General features: G+C 55.0%; 1 protein-coding gene across 1 annotated transcript; it reads left to right on the top strand.

The window, feature by feature from the left end:
- Window positions 1-201: 201 nt before the first annotated feature.
- On the top strand, window positions 202-13017 carry Trim50 (tripartite motif containing 50). Its single transcript, XM_026396873.2, has 7 exons — window positions 202-340; window positions 5289-5701; window positions 8648-8743; window positions 10011-10241; window positions 10332-10354; window positions 11511-11635; window positions 12341-13017. The coding sequence occupies exons 1-7, from the start codon at window positions 202-204 to the stop codon at window positions 12976-12978; spliced, it is 1665 nt and encodes a 554-aa protein (XP_026252658.2). The 3' UTR covers window positions 12979-13017.
- Window positions 13018-15472: the final 2455 nt, after the last annotated feature.

Genomic DNA, 15472 nt, shown 5'->3' on the forward strand with positions numbered 1-15472 from the left:
GTGACAGCCGCGCAAAGCACGACGGGCACACGATAAGGGCGCGCGCGGGGGCGTGGGGCACGTGATGGGCGCGCAGAGCACCACGGGCGCACGATCAGGGCGCGCGGGGGCGTGGGGCACGTGAAGAGAGCGCGGAACACCACTGGGCACGTGACAGGGGCTCGCGAGGACTTGGCGGGAATGTGACAGCGCGCGCAGAGCATGGGGGGCGTGGTGGGCGGCACGGAGCTTGGCGAGGACACCTGGCGCGACTGGGCGCAGCCCAGAGGAGCAGGTTATGGGGACGCGGTGGGGCATGTGTCGGTCCGCAGGGAAGAACTCGGTGGACCACTTAGTGCAGGTGGGTGGCGGCGCACGTGGGGGAGCACAGGCAACAGGATGGAGGACGCGACTGGGAGCCTGGGTGGCGCACACGGCCAGGGCAGGCTGGGGAGGCCGCTCCAGAAATATGGCCTCATGTTCTGGAGAAATTCAGGCCCTGGCCAAGACTAAGGTAGTACCCCCTGTTCTTGGCAGGGGGTGAGGGGTGGTGATAATTTCTCATGCTGTCACAGAGTCCTCGAAATCTCTTTCGCGGCACAAAGGAGGATGAACCCTTGATCTGATCCCTCATTCCTTGGGTCCTTTCCCTCTTGCCTTCTTTATCCCAGGAGTTGGGGAAACGTGAACAAAGCCTTTGTCCCCTTGTTCCCTCCTACTGCCCTTTGGGGAATAACTACTCCAAGAGTGGCTGTAAAGGTCTTTTCACTTACCATCTCATCCTCATCCTGCGGTTTCTTTTCAATCCTCTTTAATACCACTTTCACCGAGACCTGGCCAGCAAGGAAAACAAAAACAAAAAACATGCTCTTGTGGCCAGATGCATCAGACATCTCTTGGCTGAGTAGTTGAGTTTGGTCTCCTAGAGCTGAGATCCAGGTGTTAGGAAGATTGCATTATTTACTGGACACCCAGGGAAGAGTTCACCTCCAAGTTCCTTCACATAGTTGGCAGAATCCAGATCCCTGAGGTTCTGGATTTGAGGTCTGTCTCCTTGTTGACTGTCAGCCAGGGGCCACCCTTAACTGCTAGAATCCTCCCTTCAGTCCCAGCATGTGTGTGGCTTTTTTTCAGAAGCAGCGACAGTGCAGCCACTTCTTACAATGGTTGGGCTCTTGCCTCTTTTTCTTCTGCATCTCTCTCTTGACTTCAGCCGTTCAAAGTTCTCTTCTGTTAAAAGCTGATGTAATTAGACTGGGCCCAGGTTATAGACCTGATTTACCTCTGCAGGGTGGTTCCTTTTGCCATAGAAGGTAACATTCACAGACTACAGGAATCAGAGCGTGGGTATCTTGGGGCCCTACTGCCTCCCACAGTTTCCCGGGCACCACACCTCTTTCTGCTTCACTGGCCCTGCTCAGTCTCTTCTTCTTCCTGACCTCTAACTATTAGCAACCTCAGGCCAGTCCTTGGACTCCTGGCCATCCCATTCTATTTTTTCAATCTCTGAGGGATTCCAACCATCCCCATGGATTTTTTTTTTTTAGTGAGAGAGGGAGAGAGAAAGAGAATTTTTAATATTTATTTTTTTAGTTATCGGCGGACACAACATCTTTGTTTTGTATGTGGTGCTGAGGATCGAACCCGGGCCGCAGCATGCCAGGCAAGCGTGCTACCGCTTGAGCCACATCCCCAGCCCCCCCACAGATTTTAACATAGGAAGTTCCTAACCATATGTACCCAGCCAGAAGAGGGCCTCTTCCGAACTCCAGAGTTCCAGGATTCTGTTTCCAGTGGCCTGTTTCAGTGACAGAAGTGTGAGGTCAAAGTATGATCCCCACACTGGCAGCATCGGTGTTGCCAGGAAACTTTTTGGAAATGCACATTTTCGTCCCATCCGGGTACTCCTGAAACACCCTCTGGGGGCGAGACCCAGCAATCTATTTAACAAGGCTGCATGTGATTCCGTTGGCCGGCCATCTGCAGACCACTGAGCTACTCAGGCATCTGGCCCCAGATTTCCCCGTCTCCTTTTTTTTTTTTTTTTTTTTTTCTTTTCTTTTCCTTTTTGTACTGGGGATTGAACCCAGGGGATGCTCTATCACCAAGCTACTCCCCAGCCCTTATTTTTGAAACGGGGTCTCATTAAGTTGCTGAGGCTTCAAACTTGTGATCCTCCTGCCTCAGCCACCCAATCACTAGACTTAGAAGTGTGCACCACCGTGCCCAGCTTGCTCTACATCCAGTGTTGTTATCAGCCATTGACATCACCATCCATCCACCAGGTGCTCAAGGCCCTGTGATCCAGTATCTTGTGTGGCAGCCACCATGCTGTTTTGAAAGTATAAATCACTACGAAAATAAACATCTTGGCCAGGCGCGGTGGCACACACTTGTAATCCCAGTGGCTCAGGATTGAGGCAGGAGGATCACCAATTCAAAGCCAATCTCAGCAATTTAGCAAGGCCTTTAGCAACTAAGTGAGACCCTGTCTCTAATAAAATATAAAAATAAGGGACTGGGATGTGGCTCAGTGGTTAAGCCCCCCCCCCCCCGGGTTCAACCCCCAGAACCCCCCCCCCCAAAAAAAAAAGCACCATGCAGCTCTGTGAGACCCTGTCTCTTAGAAAAATAAAAAATAGGGCTGGGAATGTGACGCAGGGGTCAAGTGCCCCTGAGTTCAATCCCTGGCATTCACAAAACAAAACAAAACAAAACCAAAATCTATCCAGTAGTTCCCACTGCCCTTAATGTGAAATCCAAACCTTTGCCCTGACCCTTCCTGCTGACTCCTCTGACCTCATTTCCTGAGGTTCCTTCTGCCTTAGGCTTTTGCTACCCAGGTTCCCTCTATCATGTGTCTCACAAATACCAAGCTCTTTGTGGCCTCAGGGCCTTTGCACTTTCTAGCCCATTGCCTGGATTGCACTCCTGCAGCCTTTCAGGCGGCTGGCTTCTTTTTATCCTTCACCTTGTTGTGGGAGGCTGTGAACTTGAGCTGGGCGCCGGCTCTAGGCCATAAGACCAAACCAATGTTGAATGTTTAGTCATAGTAGCAAGTTTTGGTTGGTTGTAGGAGGTGCTGCAGCCAATTTTAACTAATAAAGCTGTGTACAGATTTAACTTGATAAGCTGTGACGAGGTGAGTAGCCCATTGTTTTCTAAGTCTCACTTCTGTTATCCCACAAATGCTGTCAGGTGACATTGGTGGTTGGAGTTCCCAGAACCTGCTCTGAGAGAGGCTGGGTTCACAGATTGTTTTTGTTTTGGTTTGCTCTGGTGAATTCTACTAAGCTTAATTGGCCTAAGGAATTTTCCTTTCAACAAGCTCAACTGTCCCCTCTTCAAAGACACCGCCCTGCCTTTTTCTAAAATAGTCCTCCACACAAGCGCCTCTTCATTCCCTGTGTTCACCACTGTTTACTTCCTGCGTGGCATTGATGGTGTGTGTATGGCCTTCTAGCCCCCCGCCCTCTGGATGAGACACTCCAGAAGGTCTTGCTTTCTGCTAAGTCCTGAATTCCCGGATCAGCGTTTGATACATCACAGGTGCTCAACAAATATTTGTTGAGTTAAATACAATGAGCCTTCTCCTGCCTGTACCAGGCCTTGGTCTTGCTGGTCAGGGGGAGACCTCACCCCACTGGCAAACCTGGAGCTCAGACCTTGTTGAGACTGAGTCTGTTCTTCCTGTCTTTTCCAATTAACATTCCCCCATACCCACGTAATAATATGGTAACCATAATATTCATTAACTGCATCATAGAATATCAGTTTCTGCCGGTGTGGTGGCTCATGTCTGGAATCCCAGCCACTTGGGAGGCTGAGGCAGGAGGATCTCAAGTTCAAGACCAGCCTGGGCAACTTAGTGAGACCCTGTTGCAAAATAAAAAACTGGGATGTAGCTCAGTGATAGAATGTCCTTGGGCTCAATTCCCAGTAACAAAAAAATAAATAAATAAAAAATCACTGATCTTCTAAAACCTTGGAAGACCTCATATTTTGTAGGTTCATAATTGAGCGATATTGAAAGAATCAGATGTAAAATACTACAATTCTGTGTGACTTGTCTATGAAATTCCGAAACGGGCCCCAAGAGGATACGTACGAGTCAGGATGGCGCTATCCTTGTTCAGGTGCTGGCCGGGAGGAGACATAGGGAGCCCCTGGGTACTGGGAATGGTCGCCTTGATCTTCCGAGTAAATGTATGTGTGCGAGATGTACAGCAAACTGCTGGTTAGGATTTATAGATTTTATTAAATTACACCTCACTTTAAAAATCTAAGCAAATTAAAACACTTTCAAAAGGCTATGAAAGGGAGATTCAGAAAGCAGCCGGTCACAGCGTGTGTCTGGCCCTGTTTGGGGCTGGTGGGTGTGGAGGTGCGCCCTCCTCCACCTCCACTCCTCCCGGCTCCTGGCCAATGCAGTACCTGAAAGCTGAGGTTATCGGAGTGGCCGGCAGAGGCTGCCTCCCCAGTCTCGTGATGTGACCCAGTTTCCACCTGATTCTGAGTGACCTTGGAGACATTGGGACAACATTTCCCAGTGTTGCTGGGAAAGGGGAGGAGGGGAAGAGGGCAGGGGCAGAGACCAGGCAGGGGAGCAGGTATCCAGCCGTGCCCCCCGGGTCTCTGGGGAGAAGAGAGCCGTGATCAGCCACTGCTGCTGGTGTGAGGTCCTCATGGGAAGCCCGGTGGCCGGTGAGAAAGCAGGTGGGCAGTGTTGGGCCCTCCGTGGTCTGCAGCACGCTGCTGCTTTTCCCCTCTGCTGGTCACTCTTCTTGGGGGGTGGATATGAGGTGGGGACAGAGCCCTTCTAGGTCCCCAGCTCTTAGGAGCAGTGCTGTTGTGAGACCAGGCGGTCTGCTCTCGAATTGTCTGAGGGCGCCCATTATACATGCAGCTTTCTGGGTCCCCCTGGAGACCCCTGAAACAGAATCCCTGGACCTGGGGCTTGGGAACCTCTAGTGTAACTCAGCTTTCTTACCAGCAAGTTCCAGAACTGACCCAAGGGGTGGGAGGGAGCTTAGTTTGCTTTGCCATCCGGTTCTAGTCCAGGTACATGGGACCCCGCAGGACGGCCCCTCCCGTGTTTACCCAAATCTCAGTGGAGACGAACCTGTCTCTCCAAGTGACCTTTTTGGTTCAAGCCCCTGTTTCACATGTGAAACGGGGAAACGGAGGCCTGAGTTGCTAGTGGGTCAGCCTGGGATGCAGGACTGGCGCCCCTCTAAGAGCCCAGCAGCCCGCAGGGTCAGTGGCACTGGGAGGCGGAGGGCGAGTGGAGCGTGGCTGCTGTGTTTCAGCCCGGGCAGCGTGCGTGGCGTGGCAGGTGAGTGTGCCGGAGCTGCAGGACCATCTCCAGTGTCCCATCTGCTTGGAGGTCTTCAAGGAGCCCCTGGTGCTGCAGTGCGGCCATTCCTACTGCCAGGGCTGCCTGCTGTCCCTCTCCCAGCACCTGGCCTCGGAGCTGCGCTGCCCCGTGTGCCGCCAGGCGGTAGATGGCAGCAGCTCCCCCCTCAACGTCTCCCTGGCTCGGGTCATCGAAGCCCTGCGGCTCCCAGGGAACCCGGAGCCCACCGTCTGCCCCCACCACCGAAACCCACTCAGCCTCTTCTGTGAGAAGGACCAGGAGCTCATCTGTGGCCTCTGTGGCCTGTTGGGCTCCCACCAGCACCACCGGGTCACGCCCGTCTCCACTGTCTACAGCCGCATGAAGGTGCGAGGGGAGGCTGCTGGGGTGGTGGGGAGCAGGGGACTGAGGAGCCCCGCTCCTGTGCTCGCTGGTGCCACCACCTGGCAAGGTCAGGACGTAGTCCCCTGCAGCTCTGCCCTGGGGATCGCAGCCCCCAGCTGCCACGTGCAGCCCATTTCTCCGCTTCTCCTCTGTGCCCTGGTTTGTTTCTAGAGTGTTCTGCTTGCATGCCCAGGTGCGTGCAGGCAGAGACCGTTTCCTCCCTGGTGTGTACCGTGCCTGGCATGTGACGGATGCTCATGGTGTGTTTATTGAATCTGAATTCCGGCCCTGGTGGACCCTCTCTCTGGATTTGCAGACCGTCTTTGAGATGAGTAATGACAGTAGCATCTTAGGTCACTATGTTGATCAGAGGCAGTTCCCTTTGCCCGGCCCCCCTCGCTCCTTAGAGGGATTCTCTTGTATTTAGGACTGAGAATCAGAGGAGGGGAGGGTGCTACCCAAGGTCACGCAGCTTGTAAACTGTGAGTCTAGAACCAAATCCAGGTCAGGTTTCCCCCAGGAACTGGGGCCCCACTCATGCTGGGCAAGCGCCCTGCCCCCAACCCTACTCCCAGCCCAGGCCTTCATTCCAGTGCTGGAGACCAAGAACGGGCAGGAAGGAGGGTGCTTAGCACAGCGGCTGGCAGTGGATGGCAAGATGCGGGAGTGAGGGGGTGGGCAGAGGCATGAGGGCTGCCGGGGATCCAGGTTGGCTGCTCTGGGCAGTGTGTCTTTGCCCCTTCAACCCTGGGAGACGAATGGGAAACATGTCCAGGACTGGCCAGGTGTCTGCCCGCCCCTCCTGTCCCCTCATATTGACTGGTCACAAGTCCACCTACTTGTGCTCGGAGCTGCGCTGGCCTCTGTCTGGGAGCCCATCGGGGTCTGCGGGGAGCTCTGAGGTCTCCTGGCCAGGGCTTCCTGGAGGAGGTGCACTGCTGACCTGAGACCAGTACCACAAGGCCAGGCAGGGGAGGAGGGAGCATCCCAGGCACGAGGACGCATCCAGAGGGCCAGGAGGTGTATCCCAGGGCTCCCCAGAGGCCACAGAAGTCATTCCATAGAGCTGGAGGGGCGTGAGGGGGGGCGGGGGGGCGGGGGGGGGGCCTGGAGAGCGGCCTGGAGTCTGTTCAGAGGCTGTCGTGGGTGGCCCTGGGGTTTGAAGCAGGGTGGTGACAAGGCCAGACACCTGCAGCTGGAGGGCAGATGGGAGTGTGAGGCTGAGGGACAGGAGGACGTGGGGGCAGCTGGTGGGGTGGGTGCGGCAGGAGGGCATCTGGGAGGGCCCTGAGGAGGTGACAGGAGTAGACGAGGCTGAGTGTGGCCTGGGGAGGAGGAGGTCAGCATTGGGAGTGGAGGGCCTCAGGTGAGATGGCCTGGGGTCCCTGCAGCCTGGGGGTGGGAATTGTTGAGGTCAACAGAGCAGGCGTGGGCGTGGGGAAGGAAATGGCTGGGCGGGGGTCCTCCCTGGCCAGGGTGGCCCAGCTCAGCTCCAGGTGTGGGTGTGGGATCTTCCACTCCCAAGACTCCTCCTGCAGCACAGGTGCAACCTGGTGGCGCCCACCGGACCCCTTCAGGTGTTCTGTTCCTCCTGCTTTTGATCCTTGCAGTTACTGATTTGCCTTGTGTCCTCCCCCTCTGGCCCAGTCTCTCTGCCTCAGGAGGGTGACCACAGGACTGCCTTCTCCAACCACCAAGAGCTCTGTGGACTTGTCATCCAGAGCAAGGACACTATCTGAGCACCACACACTTGCTTCATTCTTACTTGTGCTTGGGAATGATGGAAGCCAAAGGCCCTGTGTGGCTCCTGGGCACAGACCAGGATCCAGACAGTGGTGCAGGGGTCCTGGTTGGCACCACAGGGCTGAGCCAGTGCAGCCCAGAAGAGTGTGTGTTAGCCCCAAATCTAGGCTGGCCCAAGGCTGCTGGGATGATTCTGGAGCCCACAGGGTGTGGGAGTCCCCAGGTTCAACCTGGGCCACTCGAGCACCATTGGCCCTAGAGCTGGTCTCACTGGGGCCAGCCTCTTTGTGACAACTCTTGATCCAGGGCTACTTCTGGACATGCTGGTGACCAGGAACTTACTGGTAGTTCCCCAGCAGGCAGCGTTTAGTGCAAGGAGCGTTGGCTTCGGGTTGGCCCTCGATGCTCTCAGATGGGGTACAGTGACTTTGGGTAACTGTACTGTCTCAGAGAGAAGCTTCGGGTCACAGCGAGGAGTGCCCTTGGATCTTCTCCACCCGGGCAATTCCTGCTGCTGCTGCGGAGTGTTCTTGAATACTCTTACCTATTTAGGGGTCAAGGTACCTGGCTAGCCCTGGTCCTGGTGCCAAAACCTTGGCCTTGTCCCTGATGCCAATCCAATAATGAGGACATGGTTTTGAGGAAAAGGAAAAAGGCTTATTGCTTTGCTAGCAAAGGAGAAGCAAGGGGACTCCTGTCCCAAAGGCTGTGATTCTGCCCAGCATGGGAACAGGGGATTTCTTTTTTTTTAGAGAGAGAAATTTTTTTAATATTTATTTTTCAGTTTTCTGTGGACACAACATCTTTATTTTATTTTTATGTGGTGCTGAGGATTGAACCCAGCGCCCCGGCGCATGCCAGGCGAGCGCACCACCGCTTGAGCCATATCCCTAGCCCAACAGGGGATTTTTAAAGAGGTGATTCAAAGAAAATGAGATTAGGGAGGAGAGATCAGAGAGAAGATCAGGGAGAAGAAGGTCAGGGAGAAGTTTGGGAAAAAGAAAAAAAAAAACATGTAAGTTAAAAAGTGACAAGGGATAGTCAAAGCATCCAGTGAGCCCCTGTTCCGGCCCCACTGGGAACTCTGGTGGTCACTGGTCCTCCCAGGAAGAGAGCCCCTGGGCGGGGCGAGGAACAGGGAGGGTGGTGGCCAGCTGCTCACAGGCCTGGGCTCCTTGTCTCCAGGAGGAGCTTGCCACCCTCCTCTCTGACCTGAAGCAAGAGCAGAAGAAGGTGGATGAACACACTGCCAAACTGGTGAACAACAGGACCCGCATCCTTGTGAGTGACCTCTCCCTTGCCCCGGCCTGGGACCAGGCTCCTCTTCTGCAGAGCCAGTCTTCTCTTTTTGTGTGTGTGTGTGTGTGTGTGTGTGTGTGTGTGTGCGCTGGGGATTGAACCCAGGGGGCTCTACCACTGATCTACATCCTTTTTTAAAAAATATTTTTTAGTTGTTAATGGACCTTTATTTTTTAAATTTATTTTTATGTGGTGCTGAGGATAGAACCCAGTGCCTCACACATGCTAGGCAAGCGCTTTACCACTGAGCCACAACCCCAGCCCCATACATCCCTTTTCTTGAGATAGGGTCTCACTAAGTTCAGTGGCTTAAGGCTTTGCCAAACTGCTGAGCCGGCCTCCAACCTGTAATCCTCCTGCCTCAGCCTCCTGAGTTGCTGGAATGACAGGCTTTTTTTTTTTTAACCCAGGGCCTCATGCATGCCAGGCAAGTGTTCTACCACTAAGCCACACCCCAGTGAGCCCAGTTCTAATTCTTTGTCCTTTACAGAAACCCATACCTGCCACACAAAGCCAAGTTCAAAGCATTCCAGGGTGGGGTGGGAAAAGTGCAAATCCTCCTGGAGGAATTCTGCCCAGTTGTCAGGCCTGGCTCCAAGTTGTCTTTCATCCTCTGTGCCCTTGGGGCTGAGATAACCCAGGGCTTGAGTCCCCTGAGATAAACTGCCCAAAGTTTGGCATGCCTCTCCTGTCCCCTGATGCTTGACCTTGACAGTCTGTCATTGTGCCCTCCCAGTAGCTGGGAGCAGAGGCCTGGAGAGGCCAGGAGCCTTGGCTCTGATTTACCTAAACTACGGGCCCTTGGGGCTGGGGGTGGAGCAGGGGCAGGAGGGCAATCTCCTGCCTCCTTACCCTTGAGAGGAGTGCCCTCGCTGGTGGGAGAACGCAGGTCCATTTTCTCATGTGGACCCCGTGGTGAAGTTGTGTGTACATGTAATGATTAAAACAGGCAGAAGTAGGCCAGGGTGACCTCAGTAGTGGGGCGCTGGCCTGATATGCGGGAGGCCCTTGGTTCTGCCCAGAACCCCAGGAACAGGTGGGAGTGGAGCCCTGTGTTTGAAATGGGAGCTGGGGGTCCCCTCAGCAGCTGCTCTCCCCATCAGCCACCTCTAGGGGTCCCGGGCACACCGTGAACTACCTGGCAGGGGTCAACCCACGTGGCCTCCAAGGCTGGCCCCAGTTGGGAAAGCCCAGGGTACTGAGCCAGCTAAGCCAGGCTGCTGAGCTGCGACTCCTCTCCCTGTCCCAGAATGAGTCGGATGTCTTCAGCTGGGTGATCCGCAGCGAGTTCCAGGAGCTGCACCACCTGGTGGACGAGGAGAAGGCCCGCTGCCTGGAGGGGGTAGAGGGCCACACACGAGGCCTGGTGGCCTCCCTCGACATGCAGCTGGAGCAGGTCCGGGGTGCGCGTGAGCGGCTGGCCCAGGCGGAGCGTGTGCTGGAGCAGCTGGGCAGCGAGAGCCACCATGAGTTCATCCGGGTGAGTGACAGGGAGTGTCCTGGGGCCTCCCCTCCGGACAGCCTGGCTTGGCTTCTGCATATCCAGCACCTGCCCCTCTTTGTCTTCCAGAAGTACCACTCCATGGCCTCCAGGTAACCAGGACAGCTGTGGGAGATGTCAGCCAGGGTGTGGTGGCTACGGGATGGGCGTCTCCTCTCCATTGGATCCCTTTCAGTATGACCAGTGTCCCTGTAGGCATCTGCCCACTCTGGCTCTGTCCAAGCCCAGGGGAACTGGGACAGCCCCGTCCTTGCCTTCAGGGATGTTGGAGATGGGAGGTGGACCAGCTCCCTCCAGCTGGGTTGTGGGGAGGAGGTACCCAGGGACTCCAGCTGCAGGCAGAGGCCCCTTGAGCGGGAACAGCCCTGGGGGAGAGTGAGGTGGCGTGTGGACTGTGGGTGCAGTGAGAAGTGCTGCTGAGCAGTAAAGTGCTGCAGGGGGACCAGGCAATGAGGTGGGGTGGGCCATGGCCTGACAGGGCCTTGACCATGAGAAGGGAGTGGATCCAGGTTCTTCATTCCCATTAAATGAACAGTTCCCACTGTCCTGACTCAATTTTGGGGATCTCCTTGTTTTCTCAAGTTTTTTTTCTGGGGGGGGGGTACTGAGAATTGAACTCGGGCATCAACCACTGAGCCACAGCAGCTGCTCTATTTTCTATTTTATTTAGAGACAGGGTCTCACTGAGCTGCTTAGTGCCTCACTGTTGCTGAAGCTGGCTTTGAACTTGGGATCCTCCTGCCTTAGCCTTCCGAGCTGCTGGGATCACAGGCGTGTGCCACTCAGCCTGGCTCAAGTTTCCTTAGTCTTAGGGACAGTGAGGCAAGGAGGCAGGGACTTAAATGAAAGACACAGTCTGCCTGGCTCAATTTGGAGTGGGAATCCACTCCAGCTCTTGTGGGTTTCTGGGTCACTTGGTAGACAGGAGGGGTTCTCAGCTATCAGCACACACCAGAACCACGGGGGGGGGGGGGGGGGGGGGCAGCAGAACAGATCACGTGACCCCAGTGATCAGTTTCTGATTGGCAGGTCTGGGGCAGGGCCTAGGACCAGCATTTCCACTAGGTTCCCAGGTGATGCTTGTGGCTGGTCCCCAGCCCTGCACTCTGAGAACCCTCACTGTGGAGTGTTCCCCATTGTAGGAAGGAGGCAGGTCCAAGAGGGAATGGTGGGCACTGTGAGGGACTCGCCTGGGGGTTTCCCTCACTGGACGGAGGGTAGGCCCATCTTGTGACCTGTTGCTCACAGAGCAGAGCTCCAGCAGGCCCGGCCCCTGGAGGGCTCCTTCAGCCCCATCTCCTTCAAGCCAGGCCTCCACCAGGCCGACATCAAACTGACTGTGTGGAAAAGGCTCTTCCGGAAAGTTCTACCAGGTGAGGCCCTACCCTGTCCTCCCTCGGGACTTCCACCAGGGCTGGCAGCAGCGCACTGATTGCAGCCGAGAGCACCTGCGCTCCAGAGAGCTGAAGGACGGTCTGGTGGGGCAGTGGTGAGCAGGAGCCCAGCTGGCCCGGACTCCGGGTTCAGGGCCCTCATCTGTGAAGAAGGGCTGCTGTCCCAACTTGGCTGGGCTGTGGAGTGGACGTGGAGGGTGGGGATGTTAAGGAGTGGTGGCTGTTTCTGACAAACAGCTCAGAGTCACTTAATGAATCCTTTTATAAGAGCAGGCTCTTGTGTAGGGACGCTCAGACCAATTTTATCCTTTCAAAGGCAAAGACAGGGCTTATGTAAAGGAGGGAAAAAAGCTTGCCGTGGACAGCGGGTGTGGTTGCACACTTCCGGGGAAATCTGATTAGCAGGTCATTAGCAAAAAGATGGGCTGGTGGGGGCTCCTCCTGGGGACCACTGAGGAGAAGGCCACCGCCTCCTGGTGCTTGCTCCAAGCCTTCCAGGCCCTTCCCACAGATCCTCTCCCTCACCAGACTCCCTGGCTCCCAGCGGCCTGTCAGGCGCATCAGCCCCCTCTGGGCGGGGATCACTGCACAGCCTGGGGCGGGCTCAGCTGCTGTCTGGGGAGCTCAGCACCTGTCTGGCCTTCCGTGTGGCTCAACCTCAGGCCTTCTCTGGTCTCCCTCCAGCCCCGGAGCCCCTCAAGCTGGACCCTGCCACCGCCCACCCGCTCCTGGAGCTCTCCAAGGGTAACACCGTGGTGCAGTGTGGGCTCCTGGCCCAGCGGCGCGCCAGCCAGCCTGAGCGCTTCGACTACAGCACCTGTGTCCTGGCTAGCCGGGGCTTCTCCTGTGGCCGCCACTACTGGGAGGTGGTGGTGGGCAGCAAGAGCGACTGGCGTCTGGGGGTCATCAAGGGCACAGCCAGCCGCAAGGGCAAGCTGATCAAGTCCCCCGAGCACGGTGTGTGGCTGATAGGCCTGAAGGAGGGCCGGCTGTACGAGGCCTTTGGCTGCCCGCGCGTGCCCCTGCCCGTGGCCGGCCAGCCCCACCGCGTCGGGGTCTACTTGCACTACGAGCAGGGGGAGCTCACCTTCTTCGACGCCGACCGCCCGGAGGACCTGCGGCCGCTCTACACCTTCCAGGCCGACTTCCAGGGCAAGCTCTATCCCATCCTGGACCTGCGCTGGCACGAGCGGGGCAGCAACTCCCTCCCCTTGGTGCTGCCCCCACCCAGTGGGCCTGGCCACCTCGCCCCGCAGCGGCCCCCCAAGACGCAGGGCCGCCCTGCTGCTCCCTGCCCACAGGCCCATCTCGCTGGGCCCTGAGACTGGGTTCCCGCGGTGACCCCCTCGCTTCCTGGAAGATCTTCACGCCTGCATGAAGGTAGAGGGGTCGTGGCCCCTTCCCTGTCATCCAGGGTTAGCAGGCCAGCCTGGGAGTCCCTGAGTCCCACTGAGCAGCTGTCCCTCCGGTACTCCTCCAGCAGAGGGCGGAAGCGCTTCATCATCTGCAGGAACTTAAAGTATCTATTAATGATAATAAATTCTTCTCTCTTTAAATGGGCTATATTGGTCGTGCGTATTGCCAAGTGCGCAAGTCTTTTTCTTTTTTGTGTGTTTTGTGGGTGCTGTACATTTAACCCAGGGTGATTTACCACTGAGCTACATCCTCAGCCCTTTTTATATTTTTAAGAGAGGGTCTCCCTAAGTTGTTGAAGATGTCCTCAGAACTTTCATTCCTCCTGTCTCAGCCTCTCTAGTTGCTGGAATCATGCTAAGCAGTTCACCTGCAGCCCTGCCTGGTTTGAGTCCACAGGATGTTCTATTCCTCAGCAAACAGTCTTTTATCTGCAGGAGAAATGCAGGTCCAAAATGCCAAAAAAAGGAACTTAAGTGACCCCAAAGTGGGGAGACTTTTGTGACAGACCAGATCCCAGAACTCGGGGAGATAAGGGTAATCTCCCCTTACCATAGTCTGTGAACAGGTTCCAATTAGAACTGGTCAGCATGGGCCCAAGAGACCTAGTTATCCAGGCACTTGAACAAGACCTAGTGGGCACTTGAACAAGACACGCCCCCTGATGTCTTTAGGCTGTCAAAAGTCGACAGGTGGGCCTGGTCATGATTCTGGAAACTTCCTGAGACCCCTGATAAACGAGGGCAGGTGGGGTGTATCATCTTTCTCTTTTGAGAATGTCCACCTTTCCCATCCACTCTAACAAACTTGTGCCTGTTACTCAAAGCTAAGTGGCTGAAATCTTTCTGGTAGGATCGCAAGAACTGGGATGAAGAGGGACCTCTGCTCTGTAACAACCTGAACCTGGAGGGTCCACATCCTAGCTCTGGGGTCATGGTGGGTCCCACTGGAGAGAATATCAGGTTCTCTGAGCCACAGCTACCTGGGGCTGCCAGGGCCTTCTCGGCCATTATGTGGAAAATGCCCGTTGAAAATGAAGCCTTAAGTACACATAGAGGAAAACAGGACAATTAACACAGACGTGTAAGCAAACACATTTGATCAGATTTTAATTTGAAAGCTTGTTGGTAACATTTGTGTCCCTAGATCTAGCCATGCCCGAAATAAATTACCCCCATCTCCGGGAATTCCTATTTGTATGAGCAAATAATCATCCTCCCCTTTTTGTTTGCTTTAATTGGCTACAGTTCTGTCCCTTGCAGCCAAAGCAGTCCTGACCAAAGGGGAGGTCCCATTGATACTGAGCAAGAGACCCTAGGCCTCATCCTTTGGGACGGCTGACAGGGAGCTGTGGCCTTTCTCTTCCACATGCAGCAGTAGGCAAGCACCTGCAGAAGCTGCCAACGAGCTTTGCTCCGTTCGACTTCCATGCCCTCCGCTGCCCACTCTTTTGCAGTAGGGGATTTGCAATTAGTTGTTTGATATCGGATCCGTTTGTGCTCTTTTACATTGTTATCATGTGCTTCCCCCCAGTCCTAGGGATGGACCCAGGGGTGCTGTACGACTGAGCTGCATCCTGAACTCTGTTTCAGACAGATTCATTAAGTGGCTGAGGCTTTCCTGGAACTTGTGATCCTCCGTGTTAGGTCCTTAGGCCAAAGTAACTCCATTTCAAAATCAGCACCTGCCCACCCAGGCATGACCTTCCCAGTAGGTCCACCCCTAAAGAGTCCCTAACTCCTGGGATAAACCCAGGCTAAGATTGGGAGCCATCTCCTCACAAAGGCATGAAAAGTTAATTTTGGCTTTACTATAAATTACTGCGATTTCTAAACTTGCTTGGAATGCCTGCCCTGCCTTGAACTCACCCATGCCTGGCTTTCCCTGACAGATAACAGCCCTCTCTGAAACTCTAGTGGTGCCTCATAAATTCTGATGTTGGGATTAAATTTACTCCCTAAGTGCTGGACCATTAACCTACTACCTGCGTTTGTGTTATGCTTGTCAAAATCCTGTTATCTGTAAGTTCTCAAGACATCTCCCCCACTTTTTGCGACTTTCTGTGCTATAAAGTTGTGCTCCTAAAGAGCTGGGGTGCTGTCTTCTATTCCACGGTTTTCAGGAGAGAAAGCCTCGGAGGGTCGGAATTACAAGCTTGCTTTAATTTGATTTCAATTGGAGTTGGTGGTCTTTTCTTTGCAGCGAGGTTTAACACTGGGACCACAACAAAGACGCCAAGTGACAATCGCAGGACCTGGGGGTTATTTGCATCGTAGGTGACTGTGTAGTTAATTTTTCTCCCCCCAGCAGGCTGCTGCGCCTGGCAGAAAGGCAGCCTAGAGATATTGCCCATCAATCCACCTTTGCTTGAGCCGTGTCTGGAGGGAGTTCTGCGAGCGCTGC

Source organism: Urocitellus parryii, chromosome 9 (genome assembly GCF_045843805.1).
Source record: "Urocitellus parryii isolate mUroPar1 chromosome 9, mUroPar1.hap1, whole genome shotgun sequence".
Classification (NCBI taxonomy): Eukaryota; Metazoa; Chordata; class Mammalia; order Rodentia; family Sciuridae; genus Urocitellus; species Urocitellus parryii.

Coding starts and splice junctions, on each gene's coding strand:
- Trim50 (XM_026396873.2), top strand. CDS start 202: ATGGGGGGCGTGGTGGGCGGCACGGAGCTTGGCGAGGACACCTGGCGC. Junction 5,702..8,647: donor CTGTCTACAGCCGCATGAAG/GTGCGAGGGGAG, acceptor CCTTGTCTCCAG/GAGGAGCTTGCCACCCTCCT. Junction 10,242..10,331: donor GCCACCATGAGTTCATCCGG/GTGAGTGACAGG, acceptor TTTGTCTTCCAG/AAGTACCACTCCATGGCCTC.